Below are 21,306 nucleotides of genomic sequence, written 5' to 3'. Positions count from 1 at the left end.
GGACAAATCGGGGGCGGGGTGGGGGGAGCTGGGCTACAGCGGTGCGCAGGCGCCAAGGCTACATCCGGTGTGGTCGTTATTTCGCCAGGAGTTTGGGGATCGCAGGCCGGAGAACCGATTGTGTAGTCATGTCGGCGTCGGTAGTGTCGGTCATCTCGCGGTTCTTGGAAGAGTACTTGAGCTCCACTCCCCAGCGTCTGAAGTTGCTTGACGCGTACCTCCTGTACATACTGCTGACCGGGGCGCTGCAATTCGGTTATTGTCTCCTCGTGGGGACCTTCCCCTTCAACTCTTTTCTCTCGGGCTTCATCTCTTGTGTGGGGAGCTTCATCCTAGCGGGTAATGATTCTATACGTAATCGCAGTATATAACAATGTGTTTCCTTTGGTGCGCTGCTTTTATTCCCACAGCACTCTCTTTTATATCAGATCACCGCCTCGTGAAGTTATGAGAGGAGCCTGCATTGCCCTCTTTTGTGAGTGGGGAAATTGAGGCTCAGAAAGGTTGCAACAAGTCTAATACCAAACAGCCGCCTGGGAGATGGAATTCTGGAGAAACCCCCTTCATGCTGCTCAACTTGATGATCCACTTCACTTCATATTGGTCCAGGAAAACTCCATTTCAACTTTCACTTAGCTTTAACATACCTTTAAAGTTGGTAGACCTTTAAAATGGAAAACCCAACTCTGAAGCATCTCTGTCACCTCGGCCTAATCACTGCTAACCGCTAGTGAAACGGTTCAGTGAACAGTGTAAGAAATATATAGGTGGTTTGCTTGTTGAATCAGCCTTTACTTGACTTTGGCTTTTAGCTGCTCTTACTTCTTTCTTTCTTTCTTTTCTTTTTTTTTTTTTTAAGATTTTGTTTATTTATTTGACACAGAGAGAGAGCCAAGCGGGAGTGGCAGGCAGAGGGAGAGGGAAAAGCAGGCTCCCTGCTGAGCCGGATGTGGGGTTCGATCCCAGGACCCTAGGATCATGAGTTGAGCTGAAGGCAGATGCTGAACTGACTGAGCCACCCAGGCAACCCTCCTACTCATTTCTTGTGGATGAAGCTGTTACTTCATTGTCCTGAACTCAAGTTTTATTCACATAGCTCAATTTTAGCAGTATTATTCCGAATCCCAGCATTTGATACCTTGTAGACTGCCATATTTAACAAGAGCTTACTGTCCCATAAATTTTTGCCAAAATCTGACCTTTCTGGTCCAGTAGGAACTCAAGTGAATGCTAAGTTCAGGCCTGGCCCATGAGAGTTAGCCAGTCCACTTTATAGGTGGCCACCAGATGGCCCTGTCCAGTCAGTGGTATTGCCTTCTCTCTGACCTTGAGAACATGGCAGAACTCTTTTTTTTTTTTTCCAGTGTGATTATTATCAGTCAGACCATCAATTGTATTTTGAGTCTAATACAAGATACTCGCTTTGAGGGTGCATCACGTTTATGTTTCTTGTCCTCAGTGAGTTTACAGTCTAGTTGGGGCATAGACAAAATACAGCATTAGAATCATTTATAGTGCTTCTCTGCTTATAGATGTATGGGATGCTTTTTACACAAACGCTAGTTCAGACTCATACCAGGGTTACTCTACCTTCTCTTTCAGAACTTAAAATAAGCCTAAGGACTTAATGACATGTGCACTAGCCTGGTCTGGAGTTGTAGAGTTAATAGCCCGTTAACTGGATATTTCATATGATCTTTGAGTTTTGTCCTAGATGACCAAGACCCGGTTCTCTGTGGCAGCATCCTGGCTATCAGGAGTTCAAATGTTACCACCGCCATATACATGAGATAAGCTACCCTTTTTGTTCCAGATTCCTGACTTCCTACCCCGCACCCCCACGTCTCCACTGCTCCCTCCACCCCACCCCCACCCCCCCAATCTGGACTGTTCGTGACTAAGAATTTTATTATCCAGACTGGAGAAGGAATTTTGAGAACCTCTAGTGACTTTTGTTTGATAATTTTGTCTTCCAGGTCTGCGAGAGTAGGAATGGGGTGGGGTCTAAGTTGATTGAAAAGAAAGTTTCTTGCTGAAGTCACCCTGGCTTCATAAGCCTCTTAAGGTTAAGAATGCCTCCTCAGGGCTACATGGAAGAGTGTGATTTACTGAAGAGTGGGTGTGGACTACAGTTGTAGATTATTAGTGTGATAAAACCAGAAGATTTTTTTGAACAGATAATTTTTTCTTATGCCAAGTCCTGCTTTTGAGGCTGTTGTAGCTAAAAATGAGTTGGCAGACTCCCCTCCTCTCCAGTCTTTGAAGAGAATGTCTAGTGAAAGGGCACAATAATAGTGGAGTCAGTATGGGGGACTGGGATTTCCAGAGCTGTTAGATAACAGGTAATTGGGCCAGAGAAATGAAAGTCGCTTCAGGAAAAGGAAGGATTCATGACGATCCATAGTTACCATCAAAAGGTATCATTTGCATTTCTTTCGACAGCATTGCCCTTACTAGATCCTAACTTTTGGGCCATTTGTTAGCCCAGATCCTCAACAGGAGATGTTTTAATGGGAAATTTGAAATTTGGAATTTATCCTTTGTTGTGATTATTGGGAAGGGAAGCCTTGTACCTTATTTACTGTGCTGGGTTTCTCATTTTCCGGTGGTTGGTTTCCTGTTGGAAGAGAAGGGAGGAGGCCTGTTTAGCTGGAGAGTGGGAATTGTAGGAGATAACGATGAAGGTTTAGGTAGTGCTGGATGCTAGAGCTTTGACAGGGCCAGGCCAAGGATTTTATTCTGTAGGTAATAGGAAAGCATCTAAGGATTTTATTTTATTTTTAAATTCAATTTTATTTATTTTTAAAAGTTTATTTATTTATTTAGTTAAGCAATCTACACCAACGTGGGGCTCGAACTTACAACCCTGAGACCAAAAGTTGCATGCTCTTCCGACTGAGCCAGCCATGTGCTTACCCTGCCCACTTTTTTTTTTTTTTTAATTTGAGTAAGGGAGAGACTTAGAATCGTGTTAGCCTACACTAGATGAATTGGAGGGAAAAGTTGTTTAGTTTGGTTTCCTGATTTCTTTTTGGCAGTCTATTTTCTTCCATTCCTTCTGCATGTGTTAATTAAGCATATGCTCTTTGAAAATTGATCAGTATATTTTTAACCAATATAGAATGCTATCACACTTTTAAAAAAGCCTGGTGTTATTTGGTCTCAGTGGAAATGATCTGTTTACTTCTATTCCCTTATGGCTGGGAGACTTACCCATGGTTTTAAGAAGGAGCCAGAGATAGAAAATTGCCATTGAGAAATTTTTTTTTTTTTTTGGATCAACAGTGTAAAGTATAGTAAGCTTTAAAAGACAAATTTCAGATTTCCTTAGCAGCTGACTGTTTATCTTATGGTTAGATATCTCTAGCTGAGGACATCTGTCCCTTTGTTAGAGTATCATTCCCGTGTTGGCAGCCCTTCTAGTTTCCTTTTTTGCCTAAGTGAAATCCCTCTTTCTGCTCATTCAGAGTGCTATTTAGGAGCGATAAGTAGAAAACATGAAGACTGTTTTTTAAATAAGTCTTTGATCTTGAAATCAGTTAAGTCATTTTTACAACTTTTGTCTATTTTATTCTCTATATGAAACAATTTTGGATTTTTTAAAAAGATTTATTTGAGAGAGAGCGTGTGTGCTTGAGAGGAGGGGAGGGGCAGAGGGAGAGAGAGAGAATCTCGAGCAGACTCCCTGTTGAGCAGGGAGCCAGATGTGGGGCTGGATCTTACCACCCTGAAATCATGACCTGAGCTGAAATAAAGAGTTGGATGCTTAATCGACTGAGCCACCCAGCCTTTTTGGATTTAAAAAAAAAATAGTTTTGTTTCTTCCAGTTTACAAATCCAAAAGCAGTGTGAATTTGAAAGGCAAGGACACCTAATCCAGAGTATTTTCTATCTCATGGGAGCTATTGGGCCATGTGGACTGGGGTCCAGCATTTCTTTGGGCATTATCTGTCAGATTTATGGGCCCTAGTATTATCTACCATAATTGCTCTCCAAGAGATTGGAGGTTTGCTAACCTTGTGCCTGAGAGTCCTGTTTCTAAATCTTTCATTTCTAAATCTTTCATAGCTGTTGCTAGCTCTCCATCCTCGGTGACTCAGGCTCTCAGTACCTTTTATCTAGACCACTGTAATCTTCCTCACTAGTCTCCCAGGCTTGATGTGACTTGCAAATGTGATCATGCCACTCCCCGTGGAAATACCAGTCTTGTGGTTCCCAGTGAAAAGTTAAAAATCTTTTTTGTGGCACCAGGCTCTTTCATGATCTGGTCCCATCCATATCTCCAGCTTCATCTCTTACCTCTGCTTCCTCTGTACTTTATACCCCCGCATTACTGAGTTACTTGGTATTCTCTGAAGATGCTGTGATGTCTCAAGCTATTTTACCTTTGCTTGACTGCCTGGGAAATTCCTTCACTTCTTAGACAGCTTAGCTCAAGTACTGCTTCCCTTTGGAGCCCTTCCCTGACTCTTCCAGCAGATTTGGGCCTTTTTTTCTGTATTTCTGTTTCACCTGTCTGTGGGGGAGAAGGGGGTAGGGAGGAAGGGTGGAAGAGAGGGAAGTGATATTGTGCTGTATTTGTTTGCGTGTCTTTCTTCTGGAAGGTGAGCCCCTTGAGGATAGGGGCTGTCTTTTCATCTCTGCATTGTTACTGCTTAACACTGTATATGTTAAATTGTGAGTGCACCTATAATAAGTAAATGAATACTAAGCAATTATGTGCCAGATTCTCTGCCAAGGTACTGAGGATGAGCTGTGAGACACACAGACATGGTCTCTGCTGTCCCTGAGTTTATAACCTAGTGGGAGATACAGACAGATAATTGGATATAGTGCTGTGATGGAGAAGTCTTGGTGAAAATAAGAATACACATGGGCACTCAGCTTTGCTCAGTGGTCCTATAATACTTCCCTCATATGTTTGCTTTTCCAAAATATGCATCGTAACTTCTCTCTTAACTCTTCCGTATTTCCTGTTTTCCTTTGTTCTCAGTTGATGATCTTGTTTTATTTATTTTTTTTTACTAAAAAGGTAGACTGGAATCCTTTCGTCTTCCCAGCGAGGGATCATAGCAGCTCATCTGCACTGGTACCCCTTACTCTTTGACTTACTTCCCATGATAATGGTTGATGTGTTCCTTTCCTGTCCAATGCCAACTCCTTCACTTGGGCAGAAGAGCCGATGTTCTCTTGCTCCCTCAGGGACTCTCAACCTCTGCGATCATCTTTCCGTTCTGCATTATTAATATCTCTCTGCTGGATCATTCCCATCATAGGAGCATGCTCTAATATTGTCCAAATAAAAAAATGTTTATTTGGCCTGAGATACCCCTCCAGCTGCCATTCTATTTCTTCCCAATCATCAGAGAATGCCATGAAAGAATAGTCTAGTTGCTCGTTTTGCTTTCTCACTTTTCATTCATTCCTCACCCCACTCTTGTGGTCTATCTTCACCACTCCGGCTAAACTACTCTTGCCATCTTGCCAAATCTAATGGCCATTTCCCTCACCTTGCCTGAATGCACAGTGGCATTTAGCATTTAATATAGTTGGTTGCTGTCTCTTTGTGAAGGACTTTCTTCTTGAAGCTTTTATAGCACTACACTCTCCTGGTTGTTCCTTCTCACCTCATTGGTTTTTCCTTCCTACTCTTTGTGCTAGGTGCTTCTCAGTCTGAGGACATGGTGCTAGACCCCTTGTGTTCTCTAATTCTTTTCCATAGATGAATTTAAATAATGTCTATATAACTACAGTTTACCACATTTATGTTTTTAGTTCTTACCCATTTCCTGAATTCCAAATTAGTAAATCCAGTTGCCCACTTGACAACTTCACTTGATGTCTGATATGAAACTCCAGATTGAGGGGCGCCTGGGTGGCTCAGTCGTTGAATGTCTGCCTTCGGCTCGGGTCATGATCCCAGTGTCCTGGGATTGAGCCCCCCATTGGGCTCCCTGCTTGGCGGGGAGCCTGCTTCTCCCTCTCCCACTCCCCCTGCTTGTGTTGCCTCTCTAGCTGTGTCTCTCTCTCTCAAATAAATAAATAAAAAACCTTTAAAAAATAAAAGAAACTCCAAGTTGAACCTTTCCACCCAGCCATCTGCCTCTTCACCAGTCAGTCCGTTGGTTGAAGCCAAAACTTTAGGAGGTTGCCTTGATCCCTTATTTCTGTTATTTCCCACATCCATTTCATCAGCAAGCCCTGTCTTCTCCAAAATATAGCCTGTATCTCTTCAGTTCATTTTTACTACTATTACCTGACTCTTCAGCTCCTATGCAGTTCCTCTTTCTCTTTAACTCCATAAACCACTCTCTGCTGCAGTTCTAGCAACCTTAACAATTATAAATCAGATTATTTTACTCATCTGCTCAAAACTCTGAAATGCTCTGTTGCACTTAGAACTACATCCAGACTCTTTCCTGAAGCTTAACAGGATTTGGCCCTTGTCTCCCTCTTGCCCTTAATCACTGTAGTCTAGTTAGTCTGATCTGTTAAACCTAGAACATGCCAAGATTGTTCTTGCTACCTGGAATGCTCTGCCCCCAGATCTTTGCATGGTTGGCTCCTATCTTTCAAATTTTGGTCTTAAGTAGCACCTCTTAGAGAAATCTCCTGCGACTACCAAATAAAAATAGCTTCCCAGTCACTCTCTTATTACCTTTTATTTTCTTCATAGCACGTATCACTACGTGATATTTCCTTGTTTATTTGCTTACTTATATGTTTCTCTCTACTAAAGTGTAAGTTTCTTGGGAGCCAGACTCTTGTTCTGTGCCATGTTCCCAGCACCTGGGACAATGCATGGCACATAATAGATGTTCAGTAAATATTTTGCTGGATGAATGAACATTTAAGGAGATAGATTAGAACTACTTAAATGAAGCAAGCTCCCTTAGGAGGTAGTAAATTTCTTTCCATCTTTGGAAGTGTTTAGGGAGAGAATGAAGGATCATTAAGTGGAGGAGCTTTTTCAACAGACTTTGCCATTTTTGTATCCCATTGCATCTGAGGGATAGGACACCCCTGTCAGTAACACAGGCTCTGGAAGGTTTGTAATTCTCCACCTGGGGAAGGCTTGTCAGATTCTGGACATGGTGAGTATACTTTGGAAAACTTCCCAGGTGATCATGCAGCCTCCCCCAGTATGCCCACCCCCACCTCCTCCTGGGCATTATGAATCAAAATGGGTGTTGGTCTTTATAACTTGAAGGTCTTTTCCATCTCCATAGGACTCTTTTATTCTTATGTTGTCATTAAAATAAGCTGGGTGACTGTGACCACGGTAACCATACACATCAGTTCATTACCTTATTCACCCTCATGGGGAGCTTCTCTTGTCCCTCATACTTCCTGAAACACTACTCTATCTCTACCCTCCATCTCAATAGCCACTGTTAATAGTTTGGTGTCTCTTTCTCCAAATTTTTCCTAGGTTTCAACTAAAAGAAATGAGAAAATAATGATACCTATTTTTTTCTTAAGAGAAATATGGAATGGAATAATTTTTTGGCTTTTTTTCCACTAATATATCTTGGATATTTTTACTGTCAGCATGTAGAGAATTATCTCTTTTTTTTTGAATAATTGCATGGGATTTCATTGCATGTCTGTAGTGTAATTTATTGAAATAATCCCCTTGATGACATTTGGACTGTTTTCACTTTTTTTTCAACTTTATGAACATGCTGTTAGAAATTCTTTGTTCTGTAAGATGAATTCCTTATTCAAAAAGTAAAAACATTTTAAATATTAATGGATATTGCCAGCTCTCCCAAATGGATGAACCAGTCTGTACTCTCCACAGCAGGATTTTAATTGGTTGTCCTTGCTTCAATCAATGTCCTTCATGTTTTGAAGGGTCCAGGTGCTTGAAAAGATCAGTGGTGTTTCCACAGTGTTTACATGCTTAGACATAATGAAAACTGTTGCCGTGGTGATGGCCTCTGGAGAGCTAGTCTGGTAGTTTTCTGATCTTTGGGTTAGATGTCAGTTCAATTTTCTTTCTTGATTGTGATGGAATGGATGCTAGCCTGAAGCGAATTTGGGTTTTCTTAAGTAGCGTAATTATTTAACACAGGCATAAAGATATTTTGGGAAAGTGTACTCTTGGAGCTTCCTTTTCATGTCAGGTGGTGACCGTGGCTAATGTATCAGGTTGGCATCTTCAAGGATGTAGAATGTGGCAGGAGAAAGTTCTTTGTCAAGGTTATATAGTTTAGGTCTCTTGCATTTTTTGAGAGGAGCAGCTGCTAGAACTTTAAGATCACAGCTTATAATTATGAGGTCCTCATAGATTAGCATCTTGTATTTATACTGTGTGCTATCCAATATTATACACATTTTATTAGAAAATAATTCACAGTTTTACAACATTGTGTCATTCAGCCCAGCTTTGTTACTTTGTTACTGCCTCACCTGCATCCCAGTTGAGGTATAATTATAAACTTAAATCGGGAGATGAGAGAGTTCTGAAGATATTTTGGTTATATGTATCTTTTTCTGAGTAAGCTTTTGGTTTTTAGCCTGAGAAGTCATATTTTTTTCTTTTAACTTTAACAAGAGCGTAAAACATAAGTGTATAATCATGAATTCCTAAATTTGCCCATCTAGCCAGCACGCAGAGCAAGCTACAGAACATTCCCAGCACCCTAGAGGCCTCCTCCTTGTACTTTCCTAGTCATTCCTCCTCCTGTGAAAGATAAAAACCACTATCCTGGCCTGTATTACCATAGATTGGTAGGCCTCGTGTTAAGCTTTATATAAATGGAATCATACAGCATGTCTTTTTTGTGTCTGAGTTGTGTTGCTTAACATTGTATTTGTGGAATGCATCCATATTGTGAAGTTCGTTTTTACTGTTAAATAGTATTTTATTGTGTGCATATGGCATAATTTACTGTTGAGAGACATTTAGAGTGTTTCTAGTTTGGGGCTATCATGGGTATCATTCCTTTGGATACACTTATGTATCATTTCTGTTAGAATTATTGGGACATAGGGTATGGGTGTGTTCATTAGCGGTCATATTTGTTTTATATTTCTAGATAATCGTTTTCATGTTTTGCTTCTTGTGCAGTTTGCCTCAGGATACAGATCAACCCACAGAACAAAGCGGATTTCCAAGGCATCTCCCCAGAGCGAGCCTTTGCTGATTTTCTCTTTGCCAGCACCATCCTGCACCTTGTTGTAATGAACTTCGTTGGCTGAATTATTCCCATTTATTTAATTGGGGAGTAGGAGACTAGAAGAATGTAAGTACTGATCATATCCCTTGTCCCGTAATGTTGATTTTGGGAATAGAAATTGAGTGTGGCTGGTTTTGATTATGGATACCAAGGTTCCCATATTGCTGATAAGACACTTGAAGAATTTTCTATAAGAATGCGAAGTATGCATTAATATCATCATGATTCATCAGTGCTGCCTCTCTTGGTCATTGCCTTCCCTTTTCACTGTTTTGCAGATCATTAAGATAACAGAAAATAAGTTTGCCTGTAGCTAATACATTAATATCTACATCAATAACTCCATGAAAACAACTAAGATCTTGGGAGAGACGTAAATTGTAGCTTCTGCCTGTAGATTTGCTCTGTAATTTTTTTTTCTGATTTTGATCTCAGATAACTTTAAATGCGGGGCCATTGTCCCCCCTAGTGCCTAGTCTAGTGCTTATACCTGGTAGGCATCCAGTATATGCTGAATGAATGACTATGGCCATTTACTAATAATTTGTGTGCTGAAGTGGAAATAAATGAAGATATTGGATTAGCTTGGGAGAAGACTTTAAAATCTAGGATGAGATGTCATTTGGTTCATTTGCCATTTTCCCTTTATTCACAGTAGAGCTCCTTATTTTCTAAATAAACTTACGTAGAATCTCAGTGTATAAAACGGCAATGGTGCCAGAATTGTTCTGATTGACAGAGTTGAGAAGCCCTCTCTGCTTGGTCTCTCTTTCAGGGGTGATATGCCCTTCCCTGTATCCCCCCCTTCCAGGCAGAATCCTAAATCTCTAAGAAGTACATGAGTGTTTTCCAAACTGTATGTCGATGCTGTTATTTTGTATATGAGAAAACGGGGGCCTTCCGTGGCCACACAGCTAAGTGGTTTCAAAGTAGTACCTGAGCCAGTGGTGCTCTTGGCCTAGTGCTCTTCCAGTAGCCCACCTAGCTTCCTGATGAATGAATGTGCTCTTTTCTGTGCCTTTCCACTACAAAATTTAGTGTTGTTGCTGTTGGGTGGCAGACAAAAAAAGAACTTAGGAAATGTTATCTTTTTTGGGGGAAGAATTTCCCAGAATGGACCTCTTTCTGTCACTACTTAGAAATCTATCATTTTTATACTAATCAGCAATATAATGCATGAATTAGCAACCATGTACAAAGTATATGCAATAATGTGACAAGGGCTGTACATCAGTTTTGGCATAAATGAATCTGTTAACTGACAATGTTCTGTGAATTCTTTCCATTATTGATAATAGCCTCAAAAACAGTTCTGTTAATTCAGGTAAGGTTTCATTTTTGGTAGTGGTAAGTTCTGTGGTTTATTTCAGTGAAAAAGTTTGAGAAGTACTTCTTTCTACTATTCTTTAATTTTTTTAAATTTATTTATTTGACAGGGAGAGCACAAGCAGGGGGAGCAGCAGAGGGAGAGGGAGAAGCAGGCTGCCCACTGTTCAGGGAACCCAATATGGGGCTTGATCCCAGGGCACTGGGATCATGACCTGAGCTGAAAGCAGACGCTTAACCGACTGAGCCACCCAGGTGTCCCTCTTTCTACCTTCTGAGTTTGTATAAATATTGAGAACTCACTTGGAAACTATTTTAAGTGTTTTGGCACACTATACATAGAGCTGAGTTATATACAATTTAGCTCTTTGGACACCTGGTCAGGACTTGAGTTGTCCCCTGTCCCTCCCCTTACCACACCTTCTTTGTGCCAGTCAGTGCCTTGTTACCGGGATAGTAGGAGAGAAGGCGTATAAACACAGCAGTTAAAATTCACAGTTATGGGGCGCCTGAGTGGCTCAGTCGTTAAGCGTCTGCCTTTGGCTCAGGTCATGAGCCCAGGGTCCTGTGATCGAGTCCCACATCAGGCTCCCTGCTCGGTGGGAAGCCTGCTTCTCCCTCTCCCACTCCCTCTGCTTGTGTTCCTACTCTCACTATCTCTGTCTCTGTCAAATAAATAAATAATTAAAAAAAAAAATTCAGCACAGTTAAAGCCACACCAAAGATCCAAACACAGTGCTGTGGGAGTCCAGAGAAGGGAGCTATTTGCCATTTGGGAGTGGAGGCAGCAGACAAAGTGTCTGAGAATGATAACTCCTTGACCAAAGCTAGAAAACCAAACCACTAACATTGTCCTTCACTTGGCAAACCTCATGAGTCACTCATGGGCTCTCTGATAGTAACCTTGCTGGAAAGGTCCTAAGTCTTCTGACTGCCTTACTTTAGATTACTAAAATTATTTTTTCTAGATGAGTCATGTGTATGCTTAGGAAGGGAACAGAGCAAACAATTCAAGGATGTTCTGTAGGCTCAGGGAGATACCAAATCATGGAAAATGATTTCCTAGGGCTGTCGTGATTGGAGGAGGACTCTGCAGCTTAGTATTTCAAAATTATGACAAAAACAGAGACAAAAAAGCAGGCTCAGCAGGAACTGCATACTGCAGACCATATTAACAACTTATGGCCACCTGTTCAGCTGGGAATTACGGGCCCAAGGTACGGCAAAATCCTCCAGTGACCGATTACAGTGTTAAATCATTCTATAGACCGTGTGCTCATTGAAAAATCCTCTCTGGGACACTGCCCAAAAGGTTTTTCACAGAGATCTTTCATTTGACATAAGTTATACTGTCCTGCTTTTAATAATTTTTAAACATACATCTATTTGCCCTTCTTATGTGCTTCTAACTCAGCTCTATGTATAGTATGCCAAAACGCTTTTAAAATAGTTTCCAAGTGAGTTCTCAATATTTATACCAACTCAGAAGGTAGAACAAAACAGATTGAACATTCTCCATATCTGCCAAGTACATTGAGGGCTGGGTGTAAAAAGAATAAACATCTATAATGTACTGCTCTTGCATGAATTGGGGGATGACATTTAAAACCAGCAGCTCCTCTGAAAAAGGCAGATCAAAAGAAAATGGCATTGAGTTAAAAAGATAAATTTATTCAAGGAGAAGTAAATAAATTAACATAGAGCTCACCATGGGTCAGGCTTTAAATGCTTCTTGTTCTGTGTCTTTATTTTCAAAATAACCTCATGAGGATAGGTTTGCTAATTCCATTTATAGGTAAGAAATCCAGTCTGACTTCAGAAAAATTTTTTTATACCCTATTTTTCTTAAGTTTGTTTACTATAAAGTAGTTGACAGTTGCAGTGTTAAAGAAATGTGTTTAAAAAGTTAGTTATTACTGTTCTCCCCTTATCATTTTCCTTCTTTGCTCTTACTATGATAGTTTAAAAAATACGGAAAAGTACAGAGAATAATGTAACCAACCGCTAGGAGGAATTAAGATTTTGAACAGATTAGGGGCTCCTGGGTGGCTCAGTTGGTTAAGCTCAGGGTCCTGGGATCAAGCCCTGCCTCAGGCTCCCTGCTCAGCGGGAAGTCTGCTTCTCCCTTTCCCTTTGCCCCTCCTCCTTGCTCCTGCTTGCACTTTCTCTCTCTCTCCCCCAAATAAATAAATCTTAAAAAAAAAAAAAAAGATTTTGAACAGATTAGACATTGTTGATTGAGCTAAAGCTCCCTTTGAATCCCTGTCTAGTCCCTTTCCTTCCTTCTGCTATAAGACCTGAGCTTCATGACAGTTTCTTTCAGCCAGGACTAATGTAAAACCTAGGTCTATTAACATAGCTTTTTCCAACCTTCAGCCTTTGTGGTCTCTTGAAAACACATCCTATGGTTGCAAGCACTCAGTTGGCAGCACTGGTTTATATAGGTGGCTGTCCCAGGGGCCAAGAATCAACTCATATTTATTTTTTTATTTCTGTTTTTATTTTTTAAATGATACTTACTTTGAGATTGCTTTATTTTTAAGCCCCCAACATGGGGCTCGGACTCATGACCCTGGGATCAGGAGTTGTATGTTCTACCGACTGAGCCAGCCAGGTGCCCCACTCGTGGTATTTTTTTAGATTATCATAAAAATGAAAATGCAAAAGTAAAAAATGCTCCTCGTGAGCTTCGGAGTTGTTGATCAGTGTCTGTCACTTAGGTGGCTGTAAATCTGTTTTGAATGAATGTCTGACACGGAAGTTCAGTAGATTTGAATATATTAAAATTTACATAGTATCTAAATATTTCCTGTGTTGTTTCTTCATGTCTCTTTGTGAAAGTTTTTTCAAAAATTGTCAGCTTATCTAAGGGGTTTTGAAGGGAAGTGAAGAGAAGAGGGACATAGCTACATTGGGTCACAGTTTGGGAAGGAAAATTCCTGATGACATACATGGTCGCTGGATCTGAGGGAAAGTGAACCAGGCAGAAAGGGACAAGCCTGAGCTTGGAAATAAGCTCAGCCTAGAGGGAGGTTGTTTGCCAAATGCTCAAATGCTTGTGTTAAAATTTTGTTAGTGTTGCTTTGTTTTTATAATGGAGGCCACAGATCTTTAAAAATTCATAGTGTTTAGGGCGCCTGGGTGGCTCAGTCGTTAAGCGTCTGCCTTCGGCTCAGGTCATGATCCTGGGGTCCCAGGATCGAGTCCCACATCGGGCTCCCTGCTCGGCGGGAAGTCTGCTTCTCCCTCTCCCACTCCCCCTGCTTGTGTTCCTGCTCTCGCTATCTTTCTCTTTGTCAAATAAATAAAATCTTAAAAAAAAAAAAAAAAAAAAATTCATAGTGTTTAATCCTGGCTGGAACAAGGGGACTGACAGGGCTGGGCCGAACAGAACTCTGACAGGCAGTGCTATTTACAAACAATTGCTGTTGACTTTTCGAATTTATCAGTAAAGTACAATAGTCCCCTCTTATCTGTGGAGGAAACATTCCAAGACCCCCAGTGGATGTAGTACTGAACCCTACATATACTAGTGTTTTTCCTATATATATATTTATATATATATATATATATATATATATACCTGTGATAAAGTTCAGTTTGTCAGGCACAGGAAGAGATTAACAACAGTAACTACTAACAAAATAGAACAATTGTAATAATATACTGGAATTAAAGTTTTGTGAATGTGTGATCAGAATCTCTTACTGTCCTGTGTTCACCCGTCTTGTGATGATGTGAGATGAGAAAATGCCTACATGATGAGATAAAGCGAGGGGAATGATGTAGGCGCTGTGACCTAGCGTTTGGCTACGTTTACCTGACAGTATGTCAGAAGGTGGGTCATCTGCTTCTCCTGTGATTGACTGCAGTAACTTTAACTGTGAATACGGGGGTACTAGTGTGTAGTGTCCTAGAAAATTACCTCTGGAAGGGAATCTAAATATTATTCTTTAGGCTCTACTGCCACCTAGTGGGGTTGTACATTTCAAATGCTGAGAATGTACTACGAAGCAAAAGAAAAGTTGAGTTGTGGGGGGAAACCACTGATAGCTTTGTGATAAAATCTAGTTTCTTTCTAGTCACATGAGGGCAGCAGAGGTCCAAGTGGGCTTAGATGCTGGGTGGGGGTTGCTTTACATTCTGACCAGAGGTGGGCAGTGTGGAGTTAAGGCACAAAAGGTCATGCAATCCTAAAGTGGCTTAGGGATTTTGTTACCCAGGGAATACCTCAAGTACATGGAGACCCACAGATTTTCCCTTTGTTTCTTTTTCTTAACTTGTCAGTTCGAGAGCTCCTTTTTTTAGTTCATTCTAGGCCCGTTTTTCTCCCAGCATGACTTCCACTGGTAATAATCTTTAATTTTTTGTTTGGGGGGAGCTGTTTAGTTCTTATTCCACTTTCTCTTTGACATTTCATCTTATATTGAATTAGATCTAGCCACCAAGTAAGTTCCCAGAAAGGGAACTATTTTAAATTTGAGGAACGTATTTTGAGCTAAGCACATAGTATGATCTTTTTTTCCCCAACCCCCTTTTTCTCCAGTTGGAGAAGGAGATGAATTCTTTAACCATTATTCTTAAAACCCTGAATCTGCTTATTTTATTTACTAAAAAGCCACTAATTAATGACTAATTAGTGATTGAGCTCTATTTTGTATTTGGTCTGTTTAAAGCTACCCATAAAAAAAATAATCAAGTATTGTTATGTTTATGAAGTTCATTGCTGCCCTAATTCCTTGCGTTATTTCTCTGTCCTTGCAGCTCGGATGATTCCTTCTCCGTGTCATCCCTGCCCCCCCCAAGTCGTATAGGATTCTCTTCTGGGGCCCACTGTGTACACCGCTAATGCTGTACTTAACCAAGAGTTATGAAACTGTTCATTCGCTTTCCTGTCTCTCCCACTGAACTCTTGAATTCCCTGAAGGCTTAGCACAGGGCTAACAGTCACTGTGCATGTTTGTTGAATGAGTGTATGAATAAATAATTTCAACTCTAAGAAAATGCTATAAAAATAGCTAAATCATTAGTTATATGGTTGCTAAGACATGGGAAATGCTGTGGAAGAAAGAAGCCAAGGAAAAAATTCGTATGAAGGGCTGTAGGGTGGGGCGTAAGCATGAGACTAGAAGTTGGAAGACCTGCATTGTAGATTTTGCTCTGTTAACTAGTTGATTGGACACATAAGCTTGTTTCTGAGGCCCAGTTTCCCTGTCTGCACAATGAGGGAATTGGCCTGGATATTCATCAGTCTCTTAGAGCTGCTACAGCCTGTGATTATTAGAATTCATGATAGTTCTCATTGTATTTCAGGTGATTCGTGCCATTTGTGTGGATCATCAGTTGAACTTTGCTTTTTTTTTTCATCAGTTGTTGCTTTTTATCCATATTACCAGATTTCCGTCATCCATTCATAGGAGGTGGAAAGTTAGTGTGGCTGTATATAACAAAATGCACAATGTGTAAGACCTTTTACAAAATTAGATAACATTTATAAAATGTTTTATAGTTATCACACTATTAGGCTTGTGAGACTCACATACACTCCTAGAAACATTAACCCATGTGATCCTCATGGTCCACTCTATGATGGAGGTAGTTGAATAGTAGTATTTCCATTTTACACATGAGGTGATTAACCCTTGGTGAAGGGGTGCCTGGGTGGTGCAGTCGGTTAAGTGTCAAGTCTTGGTTTTGGTTCAGGTCCTGATCTCAGGGTTGTGGGATTGAGCCCCGCATTGGGTTCCATGCTCAGTGTGGAGTAGGTTAAAGCTTCTCTCTCCCTCTCCTCCTGCCCTTCCCTGCCTTGCTTGCATGCTCTCTCTCTCTCTCAAATAAATAAATCTTAAAAAAAAACCCCACAAAACCTTGGTGAAATTTACATTTATTTGTTTAAAGATTTTATTTGTTTATTTGACAGAGAGAGAGTGTACAAGCAGGGGGAGCGGGAGTGGGAGAGGGAGAAGCAGGCTCCCTGCTGAGCAGGGAGCCCAATGTGGGGCTTGATCCCAGGACCCTGGGATCATGACCTGAGCTGAAGGCAGATGCTTAACCCACTGAGCCACCTAGGCGCCCCTGAAATTTACATTTTTAAAAAGTAAAAGTAAAATCTATATCCAATGTGAGGCTCGAACTCATGACCCCAGGGTCAAGAGTCCCATGCTTCACCGACTGAGCCAGCCAGGCTTCCCAACCCTAGTGAAATTTAGATTAACTTGTCCAGGCTTTAGAGCTAATAAGTGACCGAGTGGGAACTTGATAACAGACATTTTGACTCTAAACTTTTATATTTCTTCTCCTTTATTAAATTCAGAGACTTTTGGATGATGAATATCTACATCTTCTTGTTAAAAGGTTTACATTAAAAATATTAAACTTATCTTTTCTCAATGGGAAAAACTTAGGAGAGATGATAAGAAAAGATGAAGGTAGGCTATCTAAAATGTTTCTGTGGGGCGCCTGGCTGGCTCAGTTGGAAGAGTGTGCAGCTCTTGATCTCAGGGTCATGAGTTCGAGCCCCATATTGGGTATAGAGATTATATACATACATACATACATTCATAAATTAAAAAAAAAAGATGTGTCTGCAAAGTCGGTCATCTTGGGTTCAGAAGACATGCAAGAGAATGCAGATCAGGAGACCTGACTTTATCCAGAGAGGATGATGTTAGGCTCAGTGCTCTCCAGTAGAACTCTGCAATGTGGAAGTGTTCTAAGTCTGCGCCATCCAGTATGGTAGCTACTAGTCATGTGGTTTTGTTTGTTTTGTTTATAAAAAGATTTTATTTTTAAGTAATCTCTACATTCAGCGTGGGGCTCGAATTGACAACCCTGAGATCAAGAGTTGCGTGCTCAAAAAAAAAAAGTCAAATACTCTACCAACTGAGGCACTGAATTTTTAATTTTATTTAATTTTAACTAAGTTTAAATAGCCACGTATGGCTGGTGGCTTCAGTGTTAGAAAGCACAGCCCTGGACAGATCTGTTAAACTATCAGGTTATCGCTTCCTCATCTATAAAAAGAGAGGATCAGACCAGTTGATCTGCAAAGCTCCTGCCATCTTTAGAAACACATGATTTGTGCCTTCTGAAATTGTGATTCAGATTGAGCTCGGAACCTAGAATTTCTGCAGAATGGTCTTGATTCACATTTTCTCTAATTTCATCATTAATTGGGTGACCAGGATATCCAGGATGAAATGGGTTTGAAGGAAAATCAGTATTTGAGTGTATCTGCCCAGTGCTGGTGTCTGAATAGAGACATTGCTGGAGAATACAGATCCCAAAGAGAAGTGACCCTGTCTGGCATTATCTTTTGTATCTATACAGAGAATAATTATTTTTAACTTTGTGTTGTGCCTGGCTTTCTTTTAAGATGATTAGAACAGACAGATCAGATGGCACGGTCTTTTCTGCATGGGTGAAATAGACTGACGAAGTCATGTGAACTTTTCTCAGTAGGTTCTTCCATTTTGCATGTCTCGATCTCATGGGAAGCAGTTTTGTTAGTTTCCTGAAACCTTTATTCCCCGGTTAGCAGTTGAAGCATTCTTCTGAGCTGTTGCATAGTCCAATTTTGTTGAGCTAACATTTCAAAGAATCCTAGATCCTCTGCTTTTAGAATAGTATCTGGTAAATGTACTTTTGTCTTAAAAGAAGGGAGCACATCTTTGTTAAGTAGAATTTTCTGAAAACCATTATCAAAGAGATTTAATCTCATGAGTCATTTTTGCCTTCTAAATGGACCAGCCACAGTATCTTGGATTTGTTTAACTGTTTTAATACCAGAGAAGCTCAGAACTTGACTTTTGTACTAGACTCGGATTTCTTTTATAATTCTGTGTCAAGGCTCCTCACTGAAATGGCCCTATGCTCTAGTCTGCTCTCACCTTGGCCATTAGAACTGATGCATTCATAGTTCATAGTCTGTAGCCAGAGAGTTTGCTTTAAGAAATTTGATGGAGTAGGGCGCCTGGCTGGCTCAGTCCATGGAGTATGCAACTCTTGATCTCTGGGTTGTGAGTTTGAGCCCCATGTTGGGTGTAGAGATTACTTATTTTAAAAAAAAACCACAATCTTAAAAAAAAAATTTGATGGAGTGAATAGGTGAGTTTTAATAGGTCTGTTTGTTCTTGGTTGGCCTGTGAATGCTTTTTGTTCCCTGTTTTTTGCCCTTTCTTTTTCTCACAATTCTGATGTAGGAATGTTCCTACAGTTTTATATCATTTCTCTAAGTACCATTGTTAGTGAAATAAAAGCACTCTGGCTAGAAGTCTAATAAGATCTTTCCTTTAAGCTCTGATGCTAGAATCTCCAGGTCACCAGAACCAGTACACAGATAAGGTGTGGTGCCTTATAACCTGCCAGGGTAGCCCAGCTCTTCTGAAAGGTAGTGTTTTCCAATCTTTTTCAAGTCATGACACCCAGAGAAGATTGCAGTATTTTAATGGCACAGTGCAGGAAAAATGGCTGCTGATAGCCAGAAATATTGGAGCCCCTAAGGCTAAGGGTCACTTTCTGGCCACACCCACCTTGCAGGGCATTAGGCGGGCCGCTCTCGCGGAGGGACCAGAAAGGAAGTCTGAGTTTGCTGGGGAGGGCTCTGTCCCACAGTGCACAGATCGCAGTCTTGGGCAGCCTGCAGCAACGGGGCTGCTTCTCCTAGAGTTCTCCTCCACCTTCTGGCCACAAAGAACCTGTCGTGCAATTAAAATGAAATTATTTCTTCTATTTTGGTCCTTGGTTAAATCTGAGATGGGGAATTTTTCTCTACTTTTTCTCTCTTGAATTCTTCCTTTTACCCCCTATTCTCCAACTGAAATTTAGTGCTTTGTATGCTTTCTCCATCCAGAAAAGCCCTTTAGGCTAAGTTGCAGCCCCCTCACCTCCCAAGAGTTTGTGAGCTAGAGAGGTCAGAGTGACTTGTATAAAGTCGTGCACCTTATTATTTTTTTTTTTTTTTGAAGATTTTATTTATTTATTTGACACAGAGAGACACAGCGAGAGAGGGAACACAAGCAGGGGGAGTGGGAGAGGGAGAAGCAGGCTTCCCGCCGAGCAGGGAGCCCGATCCCAGGACCCTGGGATCATGAACTGAGCCGAAGGCAGACGCTTAACGACTGAGCCACCCAGGCGCCCCAGTCGTGCACCTTATTAACTGCAGAGCTGGAGTTAGAACCCACGCCTGCAACTCCTAGTAAGTTTTGTCTTGGTGTGCTTGGGATTCAGATTGGAACATTCATTTTTATGGATACCTTTATAAAATGTTCTGTGAAAAATATTTGCTTTAATCTGGTTGTTCTAGCTGGCTTAAATACTGTTTGGAATTTGGAAACCCCATAATTATCTTTGTGGGTTCAGAATTTAGATTGAAGGATTTGGGGCCCTGTCTTGTAGTATCGTTTAAGACATTTTTAAAAAACCTTGAATGTCTCTCTTACCTTTCTGCTTCTTTCTTTTAGGTTCGCTTTTTGATTTCCTCTGCTTGAGAGCTTTTGAGATGGCAACTTGGACACGTGGATTTTCTTCAGATTTATAGTTACCGATTCTGATTTGGAATGTAGGTGGAGAACCCAGAGAAGCTCCCTTGCTTCTGTGTTAGAGCAGCTTTGTAATGAGCATTTATTACCATGACCTCTGCTTCCCATTAAGTGTAACCTTTTTGCCTTCCAAATTAAAATACTCCATGCCACTCCTTCCTGTGCCTCTGGCTCTTTTTTTTTTTTTTTAATTTCTTTATTGGTATTAAAATCCTTCTTTCCCTTCAGTCCCTCTGCAAAGCTCTTTAGGAGCTGATAACTTGCAACTGTGAATCTACTTCCCTGTTTTCATTAAGTGTATCTGAAGTTAATGACAAAAGGCAGTGCTGACAACCCCGGGAAATGACAGTCCTTTGTCTTTTCCTTGAGGCTGGTAATCCTTTACTAATCCTTCACTCGTTACAGGTGGTTCTGTGCTTACGACACAATGCATTCCTGGAACTGCATCATTAAGCACTTTGTTAGAAATTGAACTGAGCGGGTGCTTGCACATTTACATCTGTTTCAACTTGCTTTCGTGGTGAAAAGTGAAATATGTAATATGCAGTGTCAGCTGAGTGCAAAAGTGAGGGTTGTATATATGTTTGTTGATAGGAAATGGTACTCTCCAAACCACTTGCACAAATATTCTCTCCTTTTGTTCTTGCAACTGTCTCGGGGGTTCTAATCCTCATTAGATGTGGGAAGAAACTGAAGATCAGAAGTCCCGACACAGCTTGTGTAGGGCAGTGGATCTGCTGGCTGAAGTCTAGGCATGTTTATATGTATCGTGCTAGCAACGCTGTTTCCATCTTGGGTGCTATATATAGGACCTAAGTTATGCTGAGAATTCCACTATTTAAATTTAGCTGACTGCTGAGATGATGAGTTGTGCTCTAGAGGTTCTCCCAACTTGGCTGCACATTAAAATCGCTTGGGGAACTTAAAAGTGAGCTCTCAATGCCCAGGTCACATCCCAGACCCATTATCTCTGAGGGTGGCATCCGTACTTTGTACAGCTACCCAGCTGATTCTCGTGTGCAGCCAGACTGGAGGAGCCCTGCTCTGGATTCTGGCTACTCAAAGTGGAGTTCACCGATGAGCAGGATCACCTAGGGACTTCGTTGAGAAGGAGGCCCTCAAGCCCCACCCCAGACCCTATGGAAGCAGAATCTTTAACATGGTCCCGTGTGATTCATGTGCATATTAAAGTTTGAGAAGCACTGAGCTAGAGCAATGGTTCTCAAATTTTGGTGTATCTCATAATTCTTAGGAAT

General features: G+C 41.0%; 1 protein-coding gene across 1 annotated transcript; it reads left to right on the top strand.

Moving 5' to 3' along the window:
* The first annotated feature begins 33 nt into the window (after positions 1-33).
* Positions 34-20,205, top strand: DAD1 (defender against cell death 1). The gene is made up of 3 exons (XM_036114885.2): positions 34-339; positions 9,077-9,251; positions 19,973-20,205. Exons 1-2 carry the CDS (start codon positions 129-131, stop codon positions 9,205-9,207), a joined length of 342 nt encoding a protein of 113 aa, XP_035970778.1. The 5' UTR covers positions 34-128; the 3' UTR covers positions 9,208-9,251; positions 19,973-20,205.
* Positions 20,206-21,306: the final 1,101 nt, after the last annotated feature.

The sequence above is a fragment of the Halichoerus grypus genome, chromosome 8, assembly GCF_964656455.1.
Source record: "Halichoerus grypus chromosome 8, mHalGry1.hap1.1, whole genome shotgun sequence".
Taxonomy (NCBI): domain Eukaryota; kingdom Metazoa; phylum Chordata; class Mammalia; order Carnivora; family Phocidae; genus Halichoerus; species Halichoerus grypus.
Note: the sequence above shows the minus strand (reverse complement) of the source record. Positions and strands in the feature narration are given on the sequence as shown.

What these genes read in the sequence shown, in the direction of transcription:
- DAD1 (XM_036114885.2), top strand. Translation starts at nt 129, where the DNA reads ATGTCGGCGTCGGTAGTGTCGGTCATCTCGCGGTTCTTGGAAGAGTAC. An exon ending in GGGGAGCTTCATCCTAGCGG is followed by an intron (nt 340 to 9,076) that starts GTAATGATTCTA and finishes CTTCTTGTGCAG; the next exon opens with TTTGCCTCAGGATACAGATC.